The 24,165-nt window shown below is 42.6% G+C and overlaps 1 protein-coding gene across 4 annotated transcripts in view; it reads left to right on the top strand.

Moving 5' to 3' along the window:
• The window catches only part of ANKIB1 (ankyrin repeat and IBR domain containing 1), a 107,834-nt gene that overhangs the window by 43,750 nt on the left and 39,919 nt on the right, over window positions 1–24,165 (top strand). For 3 of the 4 annotated variants that reach the window (XM_074984754.1, XM_074984755.1, XM_074984752.1), the window contains exons 4-7: window positions 404–586; window positions 5,742–5,859; window positions 14,723–14,931; window positions 17,189–17,277. In XM_074984754.1, coding sequence (XP_074840855.1) covers window positions 404–586; window positions 5,742–5,859; window positions 14,723–14,931; window positions 17,189–17,277 — 599 coding nt within the window. The remainder of the gene's footprint in view (window positions 1–403; window positions 587–5,741; window positions 5,860–14,722; window positions 14,932–17,188; window positions 17,278–24,165) is intronic. The other variant, XM_074984756.1, reaches the window with a different exon arrangement.

Below are 24,165 nucleotides of genomic sequence, written 5' to 3'. Positions count from 1 at the left end.
TAACAGTATGTCACCACTGCAAAGCTAACCATTTTTCTCTGAATTTGATTTGTGACTAGCATTTTGCAAAAGATACATTGTAAAAGTTCAGTAGGTGGGTGGGACTAATTTACCACTTGCTGATGTGATCTCTTGCTAATTTAAAAAATAAATTGCAGTACAGATGGCCAACCAATATACATTTAATGTCCAGATACCAGTCAAATGAACAGAGATAATTCTGTGATAGGTTCAACTTTCTTTGTTAATAAAGACTGTCTTCTGTAATCTGTTTGCAGTTATGCAAGGCTGTATTTGTATAATAGTTGTATATTACACACTAGTCCATATATGATCTCTGTAATGTGAACTAACATTCAAAGTTAGTAACTGATAGCTATTGACTTGAGATTTTTGCTTTTAGCTTTTGGTAAAACATGGTGGAGACTTGTTTGCAGAAAATGAAAATAAAGATACTCCCTGTGACTGTGCTGAGAAGCAGCACCATAAAGACTTGGCCCTCAACCTGGAATCTCAAATGGTATTCTCACGGGATCCTGAAGCTGAAAGTATTGAAGCTGAATATGCTGCTTTAGACAAAAGAGAGGTGAAGTGAAACTCTTAATTATGTGTACTTGGTTTATAAAATAATCATTTTGTAGCAATACTTTGATAGAAGCAAAAGTTTTTAAGTATGAGCTTAACTCTAGGCACACTTTTAGATTCAGTGGCACTACACACGTGTTTAAAGTTAGCACACTGCAGAAGAGCAGTAGTGACTCCATGAAGATTGAACAGAGCTTTCTGTTCACAGTATTTCAGAGAGCTTTAAATTACACACACAATGTAGTTTTGTCTTGGAAAATTGCTGTGCCACTTAAAATTATGGGTAGAGTTGGTGGTGCAAATCTGGGGTCGTTTGATCGAGTAAGTCAGGAAAGAAAGCCTTCCACAAATGACCATCTCCTAAAGTTTTCACTTTGTTTTTTTGCCTAAATATTAGGGGAAAGATATAAGGAGAATCCACAGCATATTTCCCCTAAACTCAGCTAATAAGTAAAGTGCTCTAAAACGCACAATCCAGGGCAGATTTTCTTTGAACACTGGATTGTCAGTAGAGGGACCCAGGTAAAAGGTAGTAGCGCAGTCTTGGAGTGGCATGGTTAAGAGATGTATAAGACATACCTCCCTCCATTCCTTACCCTCCTAAAAATGAATTGATTGTAGTTAGGGCTGTTAAGTAGTTAACCCCTAAGCCTCCCCCTAAACCTATGAGGCTTACAAGTTACAGTTAACCAGTGAGGCTGGAACCACATCTGTCTGTCATGGGCAGGGACCTGCTTCAGGTCTGCAGGGCCTACTGTGGATGGCAGGGTGTGCTCCAGCCTGGCTGGAGCAGCTTTGGTCCACAGCTGCCTGGGGTGCTCCATGAGCGGGGCGCATTCCAGCCCAGCTGAAGCAGCCCTGGTCCACAGTGACCTCAGGAGCGTTGCAGGCGGGAGGTGCTCCAGCCTGGCTGGATCGAAGTGGCCAACCTCCACCTCCCCCAGTGTTTAATCAATTAACTAGTTAAATTTAACATTTAACTCATTCACTAATTAAATGGGATTTTACATCCCTAATTGTGCAATTCCATGCTTTACTGATGAGAGGGAGATGTGCAGGCAAAGCTGTGGAGGTAGGAGATCATTCCAGTTTCAAGGCAGTTTTTTAAAAGAATGCTAACTAAAATTCATAGGCTAAGTCAGATCACCTTGTAATTTGGTATGCTAATTGAAGACCTTGGATATAGTTTGTGGAGTACATGTAAGTAATTTGCAGTCAAGTTTTAGAAGTGACAGACTTATTTTTTTAAAATGCATATGCATAGGCAGATTGCCTTTGAAAATAGCTAAACTTGGTCGAGGGATTTCTAATATAAAGGCCCTCTTGTGATCTACTTTTAATGATCAAAATGCACATGCAGAACCTGAAATTGCTTTGCCAAGGCAGAGACCAGGGTAAAGACACTAGATTGAAACATGGGATTATTTGGTCAGAGCATTCCCGTGATAGAGCTTTCACACGTATTTTTTTTCAGAGAGTTCTAATATACGTATGTAAGTAGATAGCCTTAAAAATAGGTATTGCTACATCAGAGTCCAGAATTAGATTGTGGGTTGCAAATTAAGGCTCATGGGGCCAAGAATTCCCAAAATAAAATCCTTTCCCCAGATTGTCTGCTTTTAATTTCCTGAGTGCTCTAGAAGCAAGCGCATGGCACAAGAACTGCAGGGGTAACCAAAAAAGGAATGTTGAGGGTATGCCACTGGCACACAATGCTCTAAAACCAGATTAGGAGGTCAGGAATAGACTTGCTCATTTTATACCACAAGGACTCAGCTGTGAAGAAGAGCGGGCTTTCTCAGCATAGAACATAAGTGCACAGCAGTGAGACCAGGATGAATTTTAGCACGGTGGAGAAAGAGAGGGATGAACAGGCCCACCTTTTTATTTTGTTTTTGATAGCACAATTTGACACATTCTACTGGTTTCCCTTATTTCTTCAACTAGTATTTCTGAATAAAATCTCTATGTATAAACACATACTGGAGACCTGTTCTTTCAAAATCTTGTTTTCTATTGGTACCAATTAAAATGCACATTCTTCTGAAGAGCTGCTTCTATTTTAATTTCGTCTTAATAGCTCTTGAACACCTTTTGATGATGACATCTGCGTTTGCAATTAAAAATGTATTGCAAATGCGAAATCATAATAGTTTTTGAGTTATTAATTTTGAAATATTAAACATTTACAAAACAAAATATTAGCTTAAGAACTATGGCTCTGTATTAAAAAGTGGAACTCAAAATTTTATGACCAGAGGTATTATTTTATCGGTGATTAGTTGAAGCAAAAAGTGTCAAAATAGAGTGTGTCCATGTTGTTTTTTGAAATAAAAATCAAGTCAAGGAAAAATTGCAAAAGATTTCACTTGCCTCAAATTTTATATTTTTATTTCATTAATTAAAACAACCTGCAATAAAAGAATTTGAGCAAACATTGGCCATACCTATGGGGTACGTCTACACTGCAGCAGTTGATTGCAGAAGTTATTGTCGAAAGAGGTCGTCCGGCAAACGTCTGTCACTAGATCGCATCCACACACAAAAGCTGATCGAAAGAGCAATCTGCTCTGTTGATAGAGCGGCCAGACTTCCCAGCCGTGCTCTCAACAGAATGGCCATCCGGAAGCTCAGCAAAGAGGGTTGCCCAGTGAACCAGAAGCCCTGAATCTTGACAGAGGGCTACCCAGAGCATCAATATGGCTTTTTGTGTCAATAGATGCTGTTGACAAAGGTGTTATCCCTCACTGCAGAGAGGCAGAATGCTGTCAGCTGAAGTGCCGAGTTGTTGACAAAATGCATTTCGTGTGTAGATGCTCTGAATTTTCTCACCAAAACTCTCTAGTGTAGACGTACCCATAATGTGTAAGAATACAAGAAATATTTCTCTCCTAAAATTATTAAAGGAGAAGTTAAGCTAGGAGTAATCCAAATAATATACGTTGTAATTTAGTCTTTCTAGCTATTTTGTGTCAATTTTGATGGTTTCATATTCATAGGTCTGTGGTTCACTGCTTATTCCTAAAATAGAAGTAGATTCGTCTTTGCAGCCTAGCCTCAGGAAGTAAAAGGCACTTTCATTTTAACCACATATTGCACTGTATTCAATATGTGCTATGAACACCTGAGAATAAGCAGAAATTCAGAGCGCATCAGTCAGAATAGTTTTAGTTCTCTGCCAGACACACACACAATTTTATTGCACAAAAACAGTCCTTTTCTTCAATCATTTGCTTATATATTACTGCATCATCCAGAAATGTGCCAGTTAGTGGGGTACAGGTGAGTCAGCTATTTGTTTAATTTATATTTGGAATGGATCTGTTCCATTTCACTTGAAAGCTATTTAGCAAGTAGTGTAAGCACAATTTTAGGGTTCGTATTTAAGAAAACAAACAATGTTTGCACTTCTAAAATAATGCATTTAAAATTAATACACGGAGGTAGAAATAGCCTTTTTAAATGGGAAGAGAAGATGGAAGTACAGCTGGCTTTAACACGTCCAAATGTGAATATTCCATATGTACATGAGTAGTAGGTGCAGTGTCAGATAATTTTTGAACATATATCATCCAAATTTACAAAAACGGATAACTACATGAAGTAAATTTGGCATCACTTTACCATTTTAATTGCACAAAAAATTTTTGTCTTACAATTTTACAAATGAACTAGTAAAACCGCTATGCAAGTACTAAGATATTAATGAAAATGTAACATAGTTAAATCGCAATTTGATGATAACATCAGTTGTTTTATCTTCACTATTTGTCTCTGGCTGAGTAAGTTAGAGGTGAAATGAAGCAGGTGGTGTTTGAATATGCATGTATATAAAAACATAAAAATTAATCATAATGGAAAACTGTTATTTCATGGGATGAAGAGATGACTGAACATAGAACATCCCAAAGTTACAATGTAGTTTAAAGGTCTGGAGATCTTTGTTAAACACAAAGGGCAAGTTTTTTAGTACAGACCTCAGTTCTAGTCTAAGGGCTTCTGCAGATGATATGAGCTGAAGGCGTTCTTTGCACTTAACATGTGATCCAAAGTTCATTGTAGTCATGGGAGTCTTTCCATTGACTTCAACATGTTTTGGATCTGGGCCCATAAGCATTACACAGAGAAAAACTGCACGTATATCTGAGGTAGTCGAAAAATTATTTTGAATTATGTTGAGAAACAGTACATTTTCATATAATTAAAGACCATATCATCTTGACAAAGAAGGCATATTTAACTTTTGTTTTCCTGTGTGCAGCATTACCATTACTATTTCCAGGCTTCTGACTGCTCAACTTTGTCTCCTTAATTTTTTTTTATCCATGCAATAATGTTACTTTTGTGAACAAAATATATATGTATTTTTAAAATACATTTGTAAGGAATATTTTCCACATCATTATAAAGAGCAACTTTAAGATTATTAAAACCAGAGTCTCTAAAAATCCTTTCTGCTTGTGTGGGATGCTCCAACTGAGATAGTACTGTTTGACTCATTTGACACCCTTAGGACCTGATTGGTGTTGGACAAGACAATTTGCCAGACCACAGGAGGTCAATATTGTCTACCAGCATTACCAGCACTTCCACTGCTTATTGGGCTCTTAGAAGGCATTTAGGGGTAAATTAAAGCTAAATAACAGTGCAGAACACTGAGAGCCAGGACTGGTGGTTTTAAGCAAACTTTATGGGACCATGGGAAACTTGGCCACACCCAGGATAAGTGGACATCTGGCTAACTAAATCATGCCACTAGCTGGGTTCCATACAAATCTTGTAATTTAGGTAGTTTTTCTTTTAAATAATTTGACAGAGTTAGATCATCTGAAAGACTGAACTCTAGAACCACCAGAGAACTGTAGAAATACCCTCTTTTGGCTTTGAAACATGTTAAGTTGATAGGTTATAAACAAACATCACTGGGCGTGTCTTCCTAGAATTTGTCATGTTGTCAATCTGCATAGTCAGGAGTCAAATTAAAGAATTCTACCACATTTATTAGGTCCTCCAGCTGTGTGCTGAGATAATTTTAAGGAGATTAGAAATGTTTTGAGTTGTTGTTGCCAGTGTAATACAAAATTACTGATTTACTAGAAGAACTTTTACTTCTGAAGAGCTAATCTGTCTTTTTCTTTTTCATTTTCTTTTCAAAGCCATATGAGGGACTAAGACTTCAGGATCTGCGAAGGCTTAAGGATATGCTGATAGTGGAATCTGCAGACATGCTTCAAGCCCCACTGTTTACTGCAGAAGCTTTGCTTCGGGCACATGGTAATCAAAAACTAATAAAGCATTCCGACAGGCTTAGAAGTTGTCTCAGCAAAATAAAAATCATGAGGGTTATTTATAACGGGAAAAAAAAGAGAAAAAATAATTAACAAATTTTACAGGAAATTAAGAATTTTTTGCACATAATCACATCTTCGAGATGGACTCTGCAGGTTTACACTCTTGGGTGCACCAGCCAGATGCAATCAGGATGGATGAAACTTTAGGCAGCAGAGACTCGTAGCATGTGCATTCCTATCTCTTTCTAAGCCCTAGTTTTTGAATTCAGTTCAAATGCATGGCTGTAAAAGGGTGTGTGGCACCTGTTGCTATCTCAGTTCCATCCAGTCACGAAAGCACAATACCAAGGAACACTGAACTGCTCAGGAGCCGAGAAGGAAGGTCGGGGGGCATATATGCATAGAGTCCATCTTAAAATATTCTGGTTATAGTAAGTAGCTTTTTTGTTTTCTTTTTCATTTATTCTTTTTCTAATATATTCCTACTCTTGGGATAGTTTGCCAAACAGTATGATACAGTGGAAGGAAGGAATGGACTCTTAATTAAACAATGGAGAACTGTTCTCAGAGAGTAGTTGTTAATGGTTTGCAGTCATGCTGAATGGGCATAACAAGTGGGGTTCCGTAGGGATCTGTTTTGGGGCAGGTTCTATTCAATATCTTCGTCAATGATTTAGATATTCATATAGACAGTGTGCTTATTAAGTTTTCAGGTGATACCAAGCTGGGAGAGGTTGCAACTGCTTTGGAGGATAGGGCCATAATTCAAAATGATCTGGACAAATTGGAGAAATGATCTGAGGTAAACAGGGTGAAGTTTAATAAGGACAAATGCGAAGTACTCCACTTAGGAAGGAACAATCACCTGCATACATACAGAACGTGAGGTGACTGTCTAGGAAAGGAGTACTGCGGAAAGGGATTTAGGAGTCATAGTGGACCACAAGCTAATTATGAGTCAACAGTGCGATGCTGTTGCAAAAAAAGCAAACATGATTCTGGGATGCATTAACAGGAGTGTTGAGAGCAAGGCATGGGAAGTCATTCTTCCGCTCTACTCAGCACTGGTTAGGCCTCAATTGGAATATTGTGTCCAGTTCTGGGCACCACGTTTCAAGAAGGATGTGGAGAAACTGGAGGAGGTCCAGAGAAGAGCAACAAGAATGATTAAAGGTCTAGAGAGCATGAGCTATGAGGGAAGACTGAAAGAACTGGACTTGCTCAGCTCAGAAAAGAGAAGACTTAGAGGGGACGTGATAGTGGGTTTTCAAGTACTTTAAAAGACTGTTTCAAGGAGGAGGGAGAAGGAACAATGGACTTAACCTGCCACAAGGGAGTTTTAGGTTGGACGTTAGGAAAAACTTCCTCACTATCATGGTGGTTAAACTCTGGAATAAATCACCTAAGGAGGTTGTGAATCTCCATCACTGGAGATATTTAAGAGCAGGTTAGATACACATCTATTGGGGAGGGTCTAGAGACCGTGCTTGGTCCTGCTGTGAGGTCAGGGGACTGGACTTGACGACCTCGCGAGGTCCCTTCCAGTTTTAGTGTTCTACGATTCTGTGAATGACTGAAGCACAACTCTGCCAAACTGTGCTTCAGAGCTAGATGCCAGATCTTATATGTAATGTCTTGTAAAAATGAGAATTGGACTTAATGCAGCAGCCCAGTGATTTCTGTTACAAAGTCTGTCTTCAGAGAGAGAGAGAGAGAGAGAGAGAAAAACAAGAAACAGCTTGGTATGGACTCAAGCCATGAGCTGCAATAGAATTAAATTCAACTTCCAAAACGGAACAGGCCCTGTACTGAGAGATACAGACTGGGTAAATCTTTAAAAAAAAGTTTTTCACCGGTTTGTGCAATAAATGGATTTTTCCAGTAATATCAGTATGGAGTGCTATTATTGTTAAATGGACTTTAAAGGAGGTGAGATACAACCCCATTTGATTTTAAATATAACAGATATTCTAAAGAATTTCGTAGGAACTGAAATTGGTCAACATTTCTTTTAGATTAGCCATGTGATAAATCTTTTTTTCATTTAAAATTGTAACTTTTTTGATAGATGATTGTTGAACATTAATAAGAACTAACTGTTCCTTTTGAAGATCATGATCTTTCTAAATCTGTCAGAGTCCTGTTGCCCAAGCCAGTATGTATCAATCAATGACCTGGGTGGCATTACTGTGACAGTCCATTAATAACAGGAGTGTCTCATATTTGACATTGGGCAAATGAAGGAACTTGTTCCCTTGTTGCCAGGGCCATGCTGGAGTAACTAAAATCATTCTGGCTGAATCTTGTTTTGTTCCCTGTAGGACTTTGAGGATGAGGTAATAATATTAATAATATGCCGGACCAGTTCCACAATCTAGGATGAATGCATCTGTCCGTGATGGATTGTCTGAGCCTGTCCTTACAAAAATGAGGACATTTCATATTAGATCTGTTCACTGCTATATTCGTGTCCAGAAATACCCAAACACAGAAAATGTTCTGTATAACCAAGTCCTTTAGAAACCACTTGTGCATCTGTGTGGAAGCTCAACTGAGATGATCTGCATCCTTGTTGTATTCTCCCATGTTTATGCCAATTGGGTAAATATTCTATAAGATACACTAGTCCCAAAGCTTTAGCACCTCCTGGTATGGCTCATAAGATTGAGTTATATCTTGTTCAAATCATATACTACAGATTTGTCCATGACAACCTGACTTACTGCATCCTGTATCTACAGAGAAAATGCTTTGAGAACTAGATGGTTTGCCCTCAGCTCTAACAAGTTTGCTTAATAGGAATTTCATATAGTTCCATAGACCTAGACTGAAAAAGCCTGGTGAGCGCATGACAATCTTGGACACCTTTGTGCTTACCATTGACATAGGAGCAAGTGGATTGAACAGTATTCTTTTGAAGATATTATCTGGGTTCAACCACCATATAAGAGAGATGAATTTTTTTCACAACAGTATTTTTCCATATACAGTCCCTAAAATGTTTGAAGTTGTGTACCAGCTGGTGATGAAGTGGCCTTCTTTTTAACCTGGCATATGGAGTCACATATGTTGTGGATTCCATGAGGCTTAATTACATCAGAAAATGTATTAACCTTTGAAGGGCTGCAGATACCATATTTATATAATTATGGTGATTCTCAATAACCTCCTCAAAAAAGGAAAAGCTTTTGGAAGTCAAGGATCACTCCAAAGAAGGAAATCCCGTATGTTGGAATCAGAGGGGTCTTCTCTTCGTTTATGAAAACCCTAATTGTTCAAAATAAAGAACAGTCTGATTGGTTCTCTGTAATATTTTTTTTTGAGGGGGCCTTCAACATCTGGTTATCTAAGTAAGGGAAAATTAAAAGTTTCCTGTGGTCCCATAAAGTTTATTTACAACCACCAGTCCTGGCTCTCAGTGTTCTGTGCTGTAATGCTGTAATTTACCCCTAAATGTCTTCTAATAGCCCACTAAACAGTGGAAGTATTGGTAATGTACTAGGAAATATTGACCTCCTGTCATCCAGCAAATTCTCCCGTCTGGCACTGGTCAGGTCCCAAGGGTGCCAGATGAGAGATGTTCAGCCTGAACCAGAGACTAATTTGCATCATTGTGTTTAAATGAAAACCTAATCCCATAAAAGTCATGGATCTCAAAGAATCATAGAATACCAGAACTGGAAGGGACCTCATGAGATCATCAACCACCCTTACAGTTAAGAAATGTTTCCTACTGTCCAATCTAAACCTCACTTACTTCAAGTTAAAACCATTGCTGCTTGTTGTACCACCAAAGGCCAAGGCGAATATTTGTCTCTCCTCCTTGTAACACCCTTTCATGAACTTGAAAGCTGCTATCTCCTTCCCTCTCAGCCTTCTGTTTTCCAAACTAAACAAACCCAATTCTTCTAATCTTCTCTCACAGGTCATATTTTCTAGACCTTTAATCATTTTAGTTGCTCTTCTCTGTACCTTCTCCAGTTTGTCCACATCTTTCCTAAAATGTGTTGTCCAGAACTGAGTACAGTACCCCAATTGAGGCCTAATCAGCACGGCGTAGACCTGCAGAATTACTACTTGTGTTTTGCTCACAACACCCCCTTTCAATGCATCCCAGAATCATGCTTGCTTTTTTTCCAAGTGTCCCACTGTTGATTCATACTTCGCTTGTGATCCATTATGACCCACTACCATATTATATATTACATAATATTTTTAATTCAGTTAATTTGCTTTGTTACATGGTACAGTAAACCCTCCATGTAAAGGACTAATGGGGGAGAGGGTTGTCCATTATTACCGGAAGTCCGTTAAATGCAAGGGTTTACTGCCCCCTGCCATCCCACAGCCCCCTTCAAACAAAACAAAGCCTGCCACTCAACAGAGCTTCTGTTGGACCCTGCCATAGCTGGGACCCACCCACCCCTGCTGTGCGCAGCTGGAGGTGCCCCGCAGCATGCAGCTAGAGCTGCCTCATGGCTAGACCTGCCTCCCTGTGTGTAGCTATAATGGCCACCTTGCAGCCTGGAGGAGCTGCCGTTACTGTCAGAACCACCATGCACTCCTCCTCCCAGGGGTGGGTGCATATGTGAGTGCTGTCTGCCCACGTACGCACCCCACCCCTGGTGGGAGAAGCCCGTGGCAGCTTTGGTGGAGGAGGCAACGGTAAGTCGCTTTTTTGGGGCATGGGGTGGGGAAGTTTAGGATTTTACAGACCCCAGGGAAGTTCGGGAACAACGGGGGATGTCCATTGTTCCGAAGTTTTGCTAAACTGGGATCCATAAAATTGAGGGCTTACTGTATTAATATTTAAGGACAATATTTTGAATTTTAATAAGACAGTAAAAGCTCAGTTATCTGGCACCTGGATAACTGGCACATTGAGTTAACCAGCTTGCTGCGGTGCCAGGGCTGGTCATGCCTAATATCTAGCACCCCCAATTCCCCAGGGGTTCTTGATAGTAGTAATTTTACTGTGTTCCATTAAGAATGAAGAGTCTCAACTGGCAAATTCTGTAATCTGTGTAGACATTCTGGAGAACAAAATGTTAGCAGATCATCCTGGCAGTCCAAGTCCCAAAGAAATGAGGTTGATATAAACTATGCAAACATATCTGCCATCACCTAGAGAGCAGTAATTGACATTTTTAGAAGGGATCAGTTTGAGTTGCCAGGTTAATTCTCTTGGACTACGTTTAGACTATGGGGAACTGTGAGCAAATGATACGCAAATTGCTGTGCACAATCTGTGTATCTTTTGCCAACATTTCTGTCAGGAAAGGCTTTTCTGACATTTGGCTCCATCCACATGGGACCAAATGTCAGAACCCCCCCAGCCAACCTCCATCCACCCTTCCACCCCCTGTCAAGACATCCTTTTTGCCTCGTGGAACGAGGTTTACAGGGATGTCGACAGAATGCTCCAAACACGGCAGGTGTGTTCCGAGAAATCTGTAGTCTGGATGCATGCTCTGTCAACAAAATTTTGACATAGCCTAGATGTTGCTTTCATGGTAATGCAGTCGATCAGTACCTAAAGAGAAGCAAAGACGTAGGCTATGTCTACACTTTACGGGAATTTTGACAGCTGCCACTCAATTTTAGGCCTGCCAGTTGCGCACCTAAAATTGATTTTGCAGCCGTCAACATTGGTTCCTGTCTTCACTGCAGTATGTTGACAGGAGCAGTCCTTCTGCTGACATTCCTTAATCCTCATGGATCGCAAGGAGTTCTGTGTTCGACATTGATTCCAGAACCTGCCATTTTGTGCATGCATGTAGCAGTGCCCCGGAAAATCAAACCTAAGCATTCAGTCTTCTGTGGCTAGTGTAGACCTAGCCATAATTTGCAAGTCATAAGAAAGCATGCTCTTTTGCCTTTCGCTTATTCATTATAAATTGTGAATTATTACACCTAGCATAAATAAAACCTAATTATGCATTTAACATAAAAATAAAGATATCCAATTTGTATGATTATGTAGCATAATTAAATTACTGACTAATATATTCAGCCTTAAATTTTATTATAAAAATTAAGACGAACTAGAAGTCACTCTGCAAAAATGAGCATTGCCAAACTCTTAAGTATTTTTGCCATTAATTCTGAAACCGACAGAATATTAATAAAACTAGTTTAATTCTAATTTCTTAATTTGGAGGAGCTGAGGTATTTTTTGTAATTTAAAAGTGTATTTTACTTGCCTTTTGAGAACTTTGTCATCAACATTTATTTTTTCTTCACAAATTTTAATTTTCTCCATTACACAAAAGCATGAATTTGTTAGTACAGCTTCTGTTTGTGAAAGCTGGAACTGGGGATTTGGTTTTTTTTCACGAACAGACTAGAGACTATTTGTGGTAGGGTGGCGCAAAAATATGAGTGCAGCTAGAGTTTGGCCAGTGGCTAGGGCCCATGTCAGCCCAGCAGGGGCTGGTCCAGAGGTAAGGGGGCCACAGGGGCTCACAGTAAGGAATTGAAGGCTGTGGGGGCAGCAAGGTGTGGAGCCAGCGGCAGGGAGGGGCAGCAGGCTGGGGGTCTGGAAGCAGGTGACCTCCCTTTGTCCAGCAAATTACTTCATTCGGGATCAGTCAGGTCCCAAGGGTGCTGGATGATGGTGGTGCAACCTCTAAAAGGCATTGTCCCACTTCTTTCCTGTGTGGGGTACCTGTGTTGCCAGCCTGTACTAGGAAACAAATCAGGCTCCACAGTTCTCTCTCTCCTCACACATAAATTCATGGGCAAGCGAGGCTGAGCCAGCACAGAAGGGGAAGATGAGGGCCAGTAGATGATTATTTCAAGTCTTGTGCTAGCAGAGTAGGTGGGAGTTGGCACACTGACTCTGTTTCTTCTTGAATTGCTACTGCCTCAGTGTGTCTTCCCACAACCTCCTGGAACACGTGTCCAAAAAGATGTAAGGAATTGCACAGGGACCACTCCCCAGCAGCCAGGCACTCCCCCATCCTCCAGACTATTCATGGGTGCTGCTTCAGAATGCGTCTGTAGCAGCCCTGGAGCATGGCTGGAACCCGCTGGGGCCAGAGGAGCCACCTCCATGCATCGTCCCACCTTGTGGTGGGGTGCGTGCTTGGAGTGGCTGGAAGGGTGCCCCATGTGTGCAGAGAGAGCTTCACTTCACCACACCGCGGTGCCCTGTTCATCGCATGTAGCGAACAAGGGAGCATATTGGACGCTGCTGTCCTGGAAAGAAGTACTAGCAGTGGATGAAATTGTGGCCCAGTTGGGCACGTTTGCATTTCGGTTATTCACCACTAGTTGGCCTTATCGGCTCATTTGAGCTTGCACAGCTCAGGCTGCAAGGCTGTAAAATTGCTGTGTAACTTGCTAGGCTACAGCTGAAATCCAATCTGTGGGATATCATGAGAGGGCAGGGTCCTAGAGCACAGGCTTCACCTCAAGTTCAAAATGTCTGTGTAGCAATTTTTAGCTCTTCAGCCTGAACCCGTTGACCCTGGCCATCTGTTTTCCAACTGACTTCAAAAAGGCCTAAATTTCTCCCAGTGTCAATCTACATGTCTAGATGTTAAAATTCAACAGCTGTAGTAATTTACGTGGTAAGTGTCCATAAGTAATTTATGACACTTATCCTTATGAGTAACTCTAATTCCGTGAATAGTCAGTGTGAGTGGTTCGCACCTGGGCCCAAGTGGCCTAGTGGCTAGGCCCCTTGGTCGGGGCCTGTTGGGGGGGGTCTGCAGCCCCACCCAAGAGTCTATGGCCTGAGTTTGGGGCATGGCCCCGAGGATCTAGTCCCCTTTTTTGGCAGGAGAGGGGTTCCCGGTGGGGGGGGGGTCCGCTCCCCTCAGAACCTGGGGAAGGGTCCTGGGCTGTGACCTCCAGCGGCTAACCAGGTGGCAGCTCTGGCCTGGGGCCTCCTGCCCCAGAGCCAGCTCCTGCCTCTTAGCTGGTCAGCGTCAAACTGAGCTGTCTTCCCTCCCTTTATACCCCTCCAGGCCTGACAGGCCTTGTTTAACCCCTGCCTTGCCTGGCCTCCCTGTCATATTCCTACAGTCAGTCTCACCAAAGCTAATGGGACTACTGTGTATGAGAGCTTGCAGGAATGGGGTCTGGCTGTTCTGTATTGTTTATGCTTCCACAAAATTCATAGTAAAGTCAGTGAGAGTTTTGGGTACGCAACAAACAGAATCAGATGGAACATGAAGAAATTACAACTGGCAATAATTTCTTCTGTCATATATTTTCATAATATCCATTATGAACAGTAGTTTTGAATGTTAACCTCTTCCTTTGCAGGGATTGGGGTGAGCCTGGGGGCGTGGGGGGCATATTAGATAACAAGCCATTGAAGGCAACACGGAGACTCTGCCCATTTCCACACTGCTGCAGAAGATCGACCCACTCAGGGTCAGTCTTCAATGGTTTTGTTTTGTGCATGCATGAAATGGTGTTTTCTGGGGTCAGCATCAACCCCAGAACTCCTCCCGAGCAGTGAGGATAAAGGAAGGCAGACAGGAGTCAATAAAGAACTCAAGTCAATAAAAATGTGGGTCTTAAGAAATAGAATGGATCTAAAATGAATGCTCAACTTTTATCATATGAAAGACAGAATAAGTTTCCATTTAGTTTATGGTTGACATTAATAGAAGGGAGGTACTAACAGTGGTATCGGCTGTAAATGTTGTACGACCCAAAATATGTACTGTAAAATTAGTGTTCATTGAGGCCTGCAGACTCTAGTATTTCATAAATAATCTTTACATCTAATTTCTCTGAGTAAAATACCCTTTTAATGGTGTAATCATAAAATGTAGACAAATCGATATCCTAGGATAGATAAATACATTTTATTTATATATTTATTGAAGACTGGGACAGAGAGAAATTACTTGAAGCATGGATGTCTAATCCAGAGAATTGCTGCCAACGATCAGGCGTTCAAATGCCAACTCCACCTCCAAGTGGGTATAATGCCTGGGACACACTCCCTTCTCCACGAACTCCCCGTACCACTCGTTCTTCTGTGACCTCCCCTGATGAAATCAGCCTGTCGCCAGGAGACATTGAGACAATTCTGGTATGTTTCATTCTTAAGAGAGATTCTTTGCCTATTACTTTGTGAATAGCTAAAGGTACAAAGTAATGTACTAAATATTATTTAAAAGTTTTTCTGGTATATAGTGCTTTACGATTTGTAAGAAAATCTTCCATAATCATTGTGCAGTTGGTTTTTAAAGTGTGTTTTTGTGCAGTACAAAAAGGACTGAAATTAATTGGAAAAATTGATTTTCCCCCCCTGTCTCACCCCCACCAAAGACTGCAAGAGCTACTTTGCCATTTTCCTTTGCAAAATAAGCTTGGAAAGGATATGAGAGATCTTTCTTAAATGTCATTTCATGGACTTAAGTGTAGTGTGTACAGTCATAGAAATGTAGATTTGGAAGAGAGCACAAGAAATCATTTTGTCTGGCCCCTGGTGTTGATTCATTTTAACAATTGGTTTTATGATGACAAAAGTTGAGCATGCTGCTGGAACAAGGAACACTGTTTTCAGCTTGACTGCCACCATTATAATGTAGGACTCCTGATTTAACAAGATACAATCATACCAAGTGCATGACTCAGCATTGCTTTTGAGACTTGTTATCTAGACATTTACTTCTATGGTATCCATTTCCCTGAGGATGCTTAAATGCTAATCCTCCCTTTTCGTATTTATGGTTAGGAAACACAGTGTTCTTTGTTTGCATTTTAAATGTCAGCCTACTACTGTACTGTAAGATTATGAATAAATCTGTTGTGTGGAGGCTGCTTCAAGCAGTTTACAAGGCTCTCACAAATTTCAACTATAAACACAGCTTTTATTAAAAGCAGTAATGCTCTTTTGGAAGATGGAACTCCTTTTATAATTAATCTACAGCTGTAATATTACAAAATTTGTGTTCAGTGACCTAAGCATTTTTCTAGAAGATACATAGTTTTGTAACTGGACATCAAATCAAAGTAAAACTTTGCACTGCGTATACTTATTTCTCTAATTTTAAAAGTCTAGAGGAAAGTTATATGTGGGATGGAGTTTGTTTATCCTTTGTTTTTATATTTTGGAAGACTTCTGAAATATTACTGCATATGAAATGAAGTGAGAAATGTGTATTAGATTGTACATTTCCTTTTCTTCTTTATAAAGAATGGTCGTTCGATAAAGGTGGCCCATTGGCTTTGATGACACCAGTCTAGAATGTTTGCTAGATGATGAAGCGAGCCTTTGCCCACAAAAGCTTATGCTCCAAAATATCTCTTAGTTTTTAAGGTGCCACAGGACTTCCTGTTTGTTTTTGAAGATACAGACTAACTCCGCTACCCCTCTGATAGCTAGACGTTTTGCTTTGAAAAGCAAGTTTACCCATTCCCAGACTTGTTTGGTAAAAACATTTCAATCATGATTTCAGCTCATGTTAATAAGTTCACATATAATGTTGCTATATGCATTTTACTGTGGTATTATTGATCAGTGAATTACTAGTCTTCAAATGGTACCTTACAAGATATCTTTTATTCAGAAATTGTTCCAGTAGTGTGTAGGGTGTGAATGAAGAGTGCACTGAGCCCCAGACACCTGCTCTTACGTGTTTGCAGGATCAGGGTCTTAACTTTCAGTGTTTTGGTTTTTTCCCCATTAGCAGTTTTTTATAAAATTCAAATTCCATACCCTAATAGTAAGAACATGGAAGGAAGGAACCTTTATAATTTATCTCAGTATGTATTTTGATCTAAAATTGCAAATTTTTTCAAATCAGGTTTACAAACATCAGCCTGACTTACCCCCCCAAAAAAAGATTAAAATCCTAACTTTAAATCAATTATTTAAATTGTTCAACCCTGCCTTGGGCCTGATTCTTTGTGGGACATGTGACTGTCCTCATCTACCAAATCCTACTCCTGCTTTTGAAGTTAGTGACAAAACTCTCATTGACTTTACCGGTGCAGGATATGGCTACTGTCATCTTTACTGGAAAATAAGAGTGCTCAACATCTTTAAGACTGGCAATAGGGGAGATCTCAGAAAGCAGTAAAATGTTGAGCAGTTTACTAAAATATTTTCCAAGTGTTTGTGGGAGCTATGTTGAAACAAAGATATGCACCATTCCATTTTCAGTTTTTTCCAACTTAAAGCAACGTTTTCTCCTTGATTAAAGATTTTTCCCTACTTTGCACATGGCCTTTTTTTTTTTTCCCCCAGTAGCTTGATTTTACCTTTTTATCATGTAATTCTTTTGAGTTATACTATTGGCCTATAGGATGTTTTTTCTTCTTACTTTTTTCTTCTTTTACAGTGTGACATTTGTATGTGTAACATTTCTATATTCGAAGATCCTGTGGATATGCCTTGTGGACATGAGTTTTGCAGATCATGCTGGGAGGCGTAAGTATATGCATTTAGTATTATTTTGCAAAATGGTTAGACTTCCCATTTTTAAATAAGGGAGGAGGATCACAACTAAGAAATGGCTAGTGGTAAATGTTGAGATGTAGCTGTTATTAACCATGTGGAACACTTTCATATGTATTGGCCCTTAACTGGCTTATGGGTCCATAATGATGGCGTTTGACCTGCTACAGCCTTAACTGCTTTGCCAAATAGGGAGGGATTTCAGCATGTTGTTTACTGATTTGCTGAGTTGAGCATAAAATGGCTGAGAATTGGTCTACACTTAAAATTTTCACCAGTGTAATTATTTTGGTTAGGAATGTGACTTTTACTGAAATAGATTAGTAGAAGCCCAAGTGTGGACACAGTGATAGTGGAATAAAGATGACTTTCAAAACAAAAAGCAGTCAAGTAGCACTTTAAAGACTAGCAAAATACTTTATTAGGTGAGCTTTTGTGGGACAGACCCACTTCTTCAGACCAGTGGGTCTGTCCCACGAAAGCTCACCTAATAAACTATTTTGCTAGTCTTTAAAGTGCTACTTGACTGCTTTTTGTTTTGATAGTGTATAGACTAGCACGGCTTCCTCTCTGTTACTATTCAAAGATTTCTTTATATCACTATCAGAACATCCACACTGGAAGGTTTGTACTATTTTAATTATACTTGTAAAGTTCAAACAACTTAATGTGTCTAGTTTAGATAAGGCTTAATTTCAATTCAACCTCTACTGTGGTATTTTGTAAGAACACAATGGTGCTGGAGTGGTCGTGAGAGGAGCCAAATTGTTGTCCAAGGGGCTGTGAGGAACACTTCTTGAAGCTGGGAGCAGCAAGGGGGAGAGGAAGAGAGTCCCAAAGTTCTCAGCATAGTGGAAGGGAGCTGCATACACTGGTTGGCAGCACTGGAAGTTCACAGAGCTGTGAAGTAGCTCAGTCATCTTAATAGGATGCCTGTATACATGCTGCTGGCTGTAGGAATTGTGGGTACTCTGCTGGTCAGTTGGGTGGCATCTGAATCTCTCCTGGATGACCACCTAAGCACTCAGCTTCGGAACACTGGTCATCTTAGAGGTTACTTTAACTCTGCTCCTAGGAAAATGTGTATGTGTGTGTCTGTATTGGTATAGATGTAGTTGTCAACTGCTATTGGGAAGTAAACTACCAAAGTAATCAAAACTGGTGTGATGATAGAGTATTATTTTGACAAATAAAATTTGCAGACTTTTTAGTGAATTATTGTTCTAGTTCCTTATCTTCTTGTTGTAACTGATGGAATGACAGCTTCTGGGGGTGACAGTGGCAGTGTAAAAGCCCTGAACTTCACGCATTCTTAGATTTTAGATCCAAAAGGGGCTATTGTCAGAACTCCCCTATAATACAGTCCAGAAAATAGGAAGCCTGGATCCTCCTAACTGCAGATGCCAGATGTTACACTGGCATTTGAGGAGTTTGGGAAGTTGGTGTATCTAATGCTGGATTAATATATAATGTATAATACAGTGGTTGATGCACGTACCTAAAAAGGCATATCCCTCACACTCGTGAATCATTATAACAGAAAATAATGGATTTTGCTGGGGACATGTCTGGTTTTTGTTTTCCATCTCTATTCCTAGGTCCCAGGGGATGGAGTTAGCATGGGGGGACGGGGTGGGGGCAGGGGGAGTGCGTGCTGTAGAACAAATATTGAGAATGCACAGTTCTTCGAGGGTCCCTTCGAGGGTCCCTTTAGGTGTGGTGGCACCACTGTGTTCATGGGCCGAAGACTTGTGTGCAGCAGTGTATGTCTCTTCCCCCTGCCCTGCATGTGCCCCCCCCACCCGCAACTGCCCCGTGCACAGGGCATAGGCACGAGATGTCTGTGACACTTACTGCCTATCAGCCAGTCTCTCAATTTTCCAGTTGCTGCTGGCTGCAGTCACAAGGAATAGTCCCTCCCTCAGTTACCTGGAAAAAAAAAAAAGAAAGAAAATAGATAGGAGAAAGGAAACTGAAAGCAAAGCAGCTATTTTAAACAAGGAACAAGCAGACAGTGAGGGGAGAGCCGTGGAGGCGGTTTTCAACTCTGCTCCATAGCACAGCCAGTCTAGCCAGCTTCACTCATGCGCAGCTCGCCAGGTTTTAAAAAGTGCTCCACTTGTGGCCTTTCCATTTCAATTTCTAATGGCTATTTTCTCTGCATACGGTATCCTGGTCATCACCACAGCACAACAAGCTGCCCAACCTGTAGAAAACTGACTAAACGGTCCAGGAGAGCGAGGCAGCAACAGCTGTGAATCTGACAGATGGAGCAAGCTCTCACACCAATGGACCGCAACACCTCCCCACTCAGGCATAGCCCACAGGGGGTTGAGATCTCTGACAGGGCTTTGATGACGACAAACCCTACAGATAAAGGGAATCCCCTGGTGCCAAGAAGAAGTCTCACACCCCCTAAGGGTCTGTCTCCTTGGTGGTGACGTTAACCAGCTCCAAGCACCGCGCTGTGGCCCTCTTCAGGTTAGGAGGGCAGCCTCAGGTGCTTCACCAAAAAGGCAACAGAAGGAGAGGGCCTGTCCCTCCTCACATAAGACACTGCAGCTCTTTGATGCAGCCCCCATCCCAGCACCGCATGGCAAGCTGGAAAAGAAAAAGAGAACAAGCCGGCTTCTGTGAGCAATACACCGGTGCCGGCAATGGCTAACACTCATAAACCAGCCCTGGCAAAGTACACAAAAGTTCATAACATGGCTACAGCAACTTTGGCCTCTGGGTACTGGCAGTGCAGGGGGTCCTGGTATCAATGCCTCCTCCATAGTATACCACCACAAGAGAGCTCTGTCACCTTGGTGCCGGGCGCTCCCCTGCTTAGTGATGGCTCCAGGCATTCATGTTCGCTCACTGAGGCTTTGGTTTCAGGGTCCCCTGACTCAGATGGTGAAATTTCTCCTCAGAAAAGAGTGTGGAAATCTTCATCCCAGCCAGTACAATTACAACAATGGCAACAGCAGTTGGTGCCCCCACCGATGCCACCTAACTGGCCTTACTGGCATCCCTGGGTGGTGTTTCGACATCAGCTCATTTCCCCAGCCATTACCTCAACCTCTGCCTATGACCATACCCCGCCCCCCCCGCCCCCCGAGTATTCAGTCACTGGACAGATCAAAGTTTTCAGAGGCTAAGGACTATGGGACTTGCACTAGGGGAGATGACCAATCTAATTCCCCCACTTCCATCACAATTTTCTCCCTCATTGTCCTCCACAGTCTTGACAATGCAATCACCCACTGATCTCTTGGGTGATGACTCCAGGACCTTTCAAGACCTCTTCAGAAGGAGCTCAGACAGGCCCAAGATATCCCTCTCAGCCCTGAATGATACACATCACAAGCTGCTTAATACAGTAAACCTCCACTTTACGTGAGTTCGATAACACGAATGTCGAAATCCTGGGCTCCAGCCTCCTGTTTCCCCCAGTTGGGGGAAGCGGGCAGCTTGCGTCTGTGGTGGCGGGCACAGCCTCCCCCAGCTTCTCCCAGCTGGGGGAAGCCGGGGGAAGCTGCAGGGCTGCTCCTTTCAGTGCTCTGCTTGCCAGTTCCAGAGCTTGGAGCCAGTGGCGGAGTGCTGAAAGGAGCAGACCTGCAGCTTCCCCCAGCTGGGGAAAGCCAGGCAGATGCTGCTGCTGAGAGAAGGGAGGCAGGGGAAACCCCGCAGCCCCAGGGAGCTAGGAGCCAGGCACAGCAGCGCCTGGTCAGTTTCCTGGCTCCTGCAAGCAGGACCAACTTACAAAAATGGCAATATGTGCTAGCCTGGTGCCTCTCCTTACCACGCAATCCCATACGTGCAGGGATCCCACACATACTCACTTACCTACTCCACCTCCAGCAAACAGATCTATCCACCAGCATGATTAGGGTCCACCTAGCAGCCATATCAGCCTTCGACCTGCTTATCCAAGACTACTTTGTCTTCACCTGCCCACCTGTCAAGCAGTTCCTTAAAGGTCTCCATAACACCTTTTCACTGATCAAAGAGCCGATGACTTCATGGGACCTCAGTTTGGTTCTCAGGGCCCGAACTGGCAAACCATTTAAGCCGATAGCCACCTGTTCTTTGCTGCACTTGTCCATGAAAGTAGCTTTCTTCATGGCGATCACCTCAGCATGAAGGGTGGGGAAGATCAGTGCACTGATGTTGGAACCACCATATGGCCGTGTCTACATGTGCACGCTACTTCGAAGTAGCAGCGCCAACTTTGAAATAGCGCCCGTCACGGCTACACGTGTTGGGCGCTATTTCGAAGTTGAAATCGACGTTAGGTGGCGAGACGTCGAAGTCGCTAACCCCATGAGGGGATGGAAATAGCGCCCTACTTCGAAGTTGAACGTCGAAGTGGTGCGGGACGCAGATCGTCTACACGTGCCCTATCGAAATAGCGGGGTCCGCCATGGCGGCCATCAGCTGAGGGGTTGAGAGACGCTCTCTCTCCAGCCCCTGTGGGGCTCTATGGTCATCGTGTGCACCAGCCCTTAGCCCAGGGCTTCTGGCTGCTGCTGCCGCAGCTGGGGATCCACACTGCATGCACAGGGTCTGCAACCAGTTGTCGGCTCTGTGGATCTTGTGGTGTTTAGTGCAACTGTGTCTGGGAGGGGCCCTTTAAGGGAGTGGCTTGCTGTTGAGTCTGCCCTGTGACCCTGTCTGCGGCTGTTCCTGGCACCCTTATTTCGATGTGTGCTACTTTGGCGTGTAGACGTTCCCTCGCAGCGCCTATTTCGATGTGGTGCTGCCCAATGTCGAAGTTGAATGTCGACGTTGCCAGCCCTGGAGGACATGTAGACGTTATTTATCAAAATAGACTATTTCGATGTCGCGTGCACATGTAGACGTAGCCTATGTGACCTATTACAAGGAGAAAGTGGTCCTCCGCACCCACCGTAAATTCCTCCCTAAAGTACTTACCTCTTTCCACTTCAACAAACTAGCATACTTACTTGTCTTCTTCCCAAAACTGCATACCGACAAAAGGGACAGAACAACGCATATTCTTGACGTCTGCTGGGTGTTTTCGGAAGATGACCCAACTCTGTCTCCTCAGCTGAAAGATCTCATAGCATGCCTGCCTCCAAACAATGGCTGTGCAAATGGATCTCGGGCTGTATAAGACTTGCCTACAATAAGTTTAACAAAGAACCTCTGGTGGGCATTTGTGCCCAGTCCACTTGGGCAGTGGCAGCCTCTACAACCTTCATCTGAGGTGTGTCCACCAACAACATTTGCAGAGCACCCATGTGTGCATCTGCTCACGCATTCACTGAGCATCACTCCATACAAACCTATGCTGATTTGTGGCCTGCATTTGGCCGATCTGTATTATTAACAGCTAATGTGCACCATCTGAAGGACCCACCTCCAAGCAATGACACAGCTTTGTAGACGCCTAAAGGTGGAGCACCCACAGGGACCCTCGAAGCAGAAGGAGAGGTTACCCACCCTGTGCAGTAACAAGTTCTTTGAGATGTTGCCCACCCTCCTCCCTTCTGCTTCAGATGCCTGCTTTGGCTTCCAGATCGGAGAAGAACTGGGGAGCGGGCTGCCCACACATGCGAAATAAGTGTAACAGGTATCTTGTGCCTGTTCTCTGCACGCAGAAGCAGCCAGAGGACTGGGGGGGGTGGGGACACTGCTACACACAAGTCTTCAGCTCGTGAGCACAGAGGCACTGATGCACCTAAAAGTGAAGCACCCACGGGGACAACCTCTCAAAGAACTCCAGTTATTGAACAGGGTGAGTAACCTCTCCTTCCTTGGTTCTTCAGAGATTTAAGTTCAGCTAACCGCCCCCGCCCCATGTTGTGGAAGGCCACAGGGAAGCATTAGGCTATCTTATGTTAATTAAGTTTTTTTGCCAGTGAATTTGGGTGTATTTCAGCACGGTATTGTTATGGTGCATTTAAAAAAAAGGGGGTGGGGTGGGGTGGGGAGAAAGCTGATTAAAAGGTAAATATAATAGTAGAAAAAAGATACTCAATAAATATTTTGTGGCCCTGGTCCACCCTTAAAATATATACAGGCATAGCTAAGTTAGTCGGGGTGTGAAAAAAATCCTCACCTAGCCAATGTAGCTGTGCTAACAAAAACTCCAGTGTGGATGCAGTCATGCTCATCAGAAGAGTGCTTCTGTTGGCATATGTTGTATACACACTAGGGGGCTCTGCAGGCATAGCTATGCTGACAAAGTCTAGTGTAGACGTAGCCTAAATTACAATGGGGTTAAATAATCTGTAAATTTTACTCTGTGTGTGTGTGTGTGTGTGTGTGTGTGTGTGTGTGTGTGTGTGTGTGTGTGTGTGTGTGTGTGTGTGTGTGTGTGTGTGTGTGTGTGTGTGTGTGTGTATTTTTTTAATGATCTCACAAGCAGAGTTTCATTTAAAGTACTAATTAATAGCCAAAGGGAAGAGTAGCCATTCCAGAGACAGACAGTTGACTTAATCTGGCTCTCAGTTTATTCAGATCAAGTCTCAACTGTATTTTGAAAAGAGGAACAAAGATTGCTATTTATTGTAAAAACTAGTTACAATGAAATTCCTTTAATCCGGCACGTCCGGGACCAGACAGGTGCCAGATTACCAAATTTTCTGGACTACTGGACGTCACTATAACCCCCATGCCCGAACTCAAACCCCCCTCTTGCAGCTCACCACTCCTGCGTATCCCCAGCTGCTTCTTCTACCCCACACTCCTGCATCTTCTCCACCCCCGCACTCCTACAGCTTCACCTCCTGCGTACTCCCTGGCTCCAACCCCTGCATGTCCTGGCTGCAGCCCTAACCCACCCCAGGCTTAATTCCCCGTCCCCCTCCCACTGCTCCAACCCACCACCCTAGCCCCCCGACTTAAGCG

Source organism: Carettochelys insculpta, chromosome 2, assembly GCF_033958435.1.
Source record: "Carettochelys insculpta isolate YL-2023 chromosome 2, ASM3395843v1, whole genome shotgun sequence".
Lineage (NCBI taxonomy): Eukaryota > Metazoa > Chordata > Testudines > Carettochelyidae > Carettochelys > Carettochelys insculpta.
This window is presented reverse-complemented; position numbering and strand designations above follow the sequence as displayed.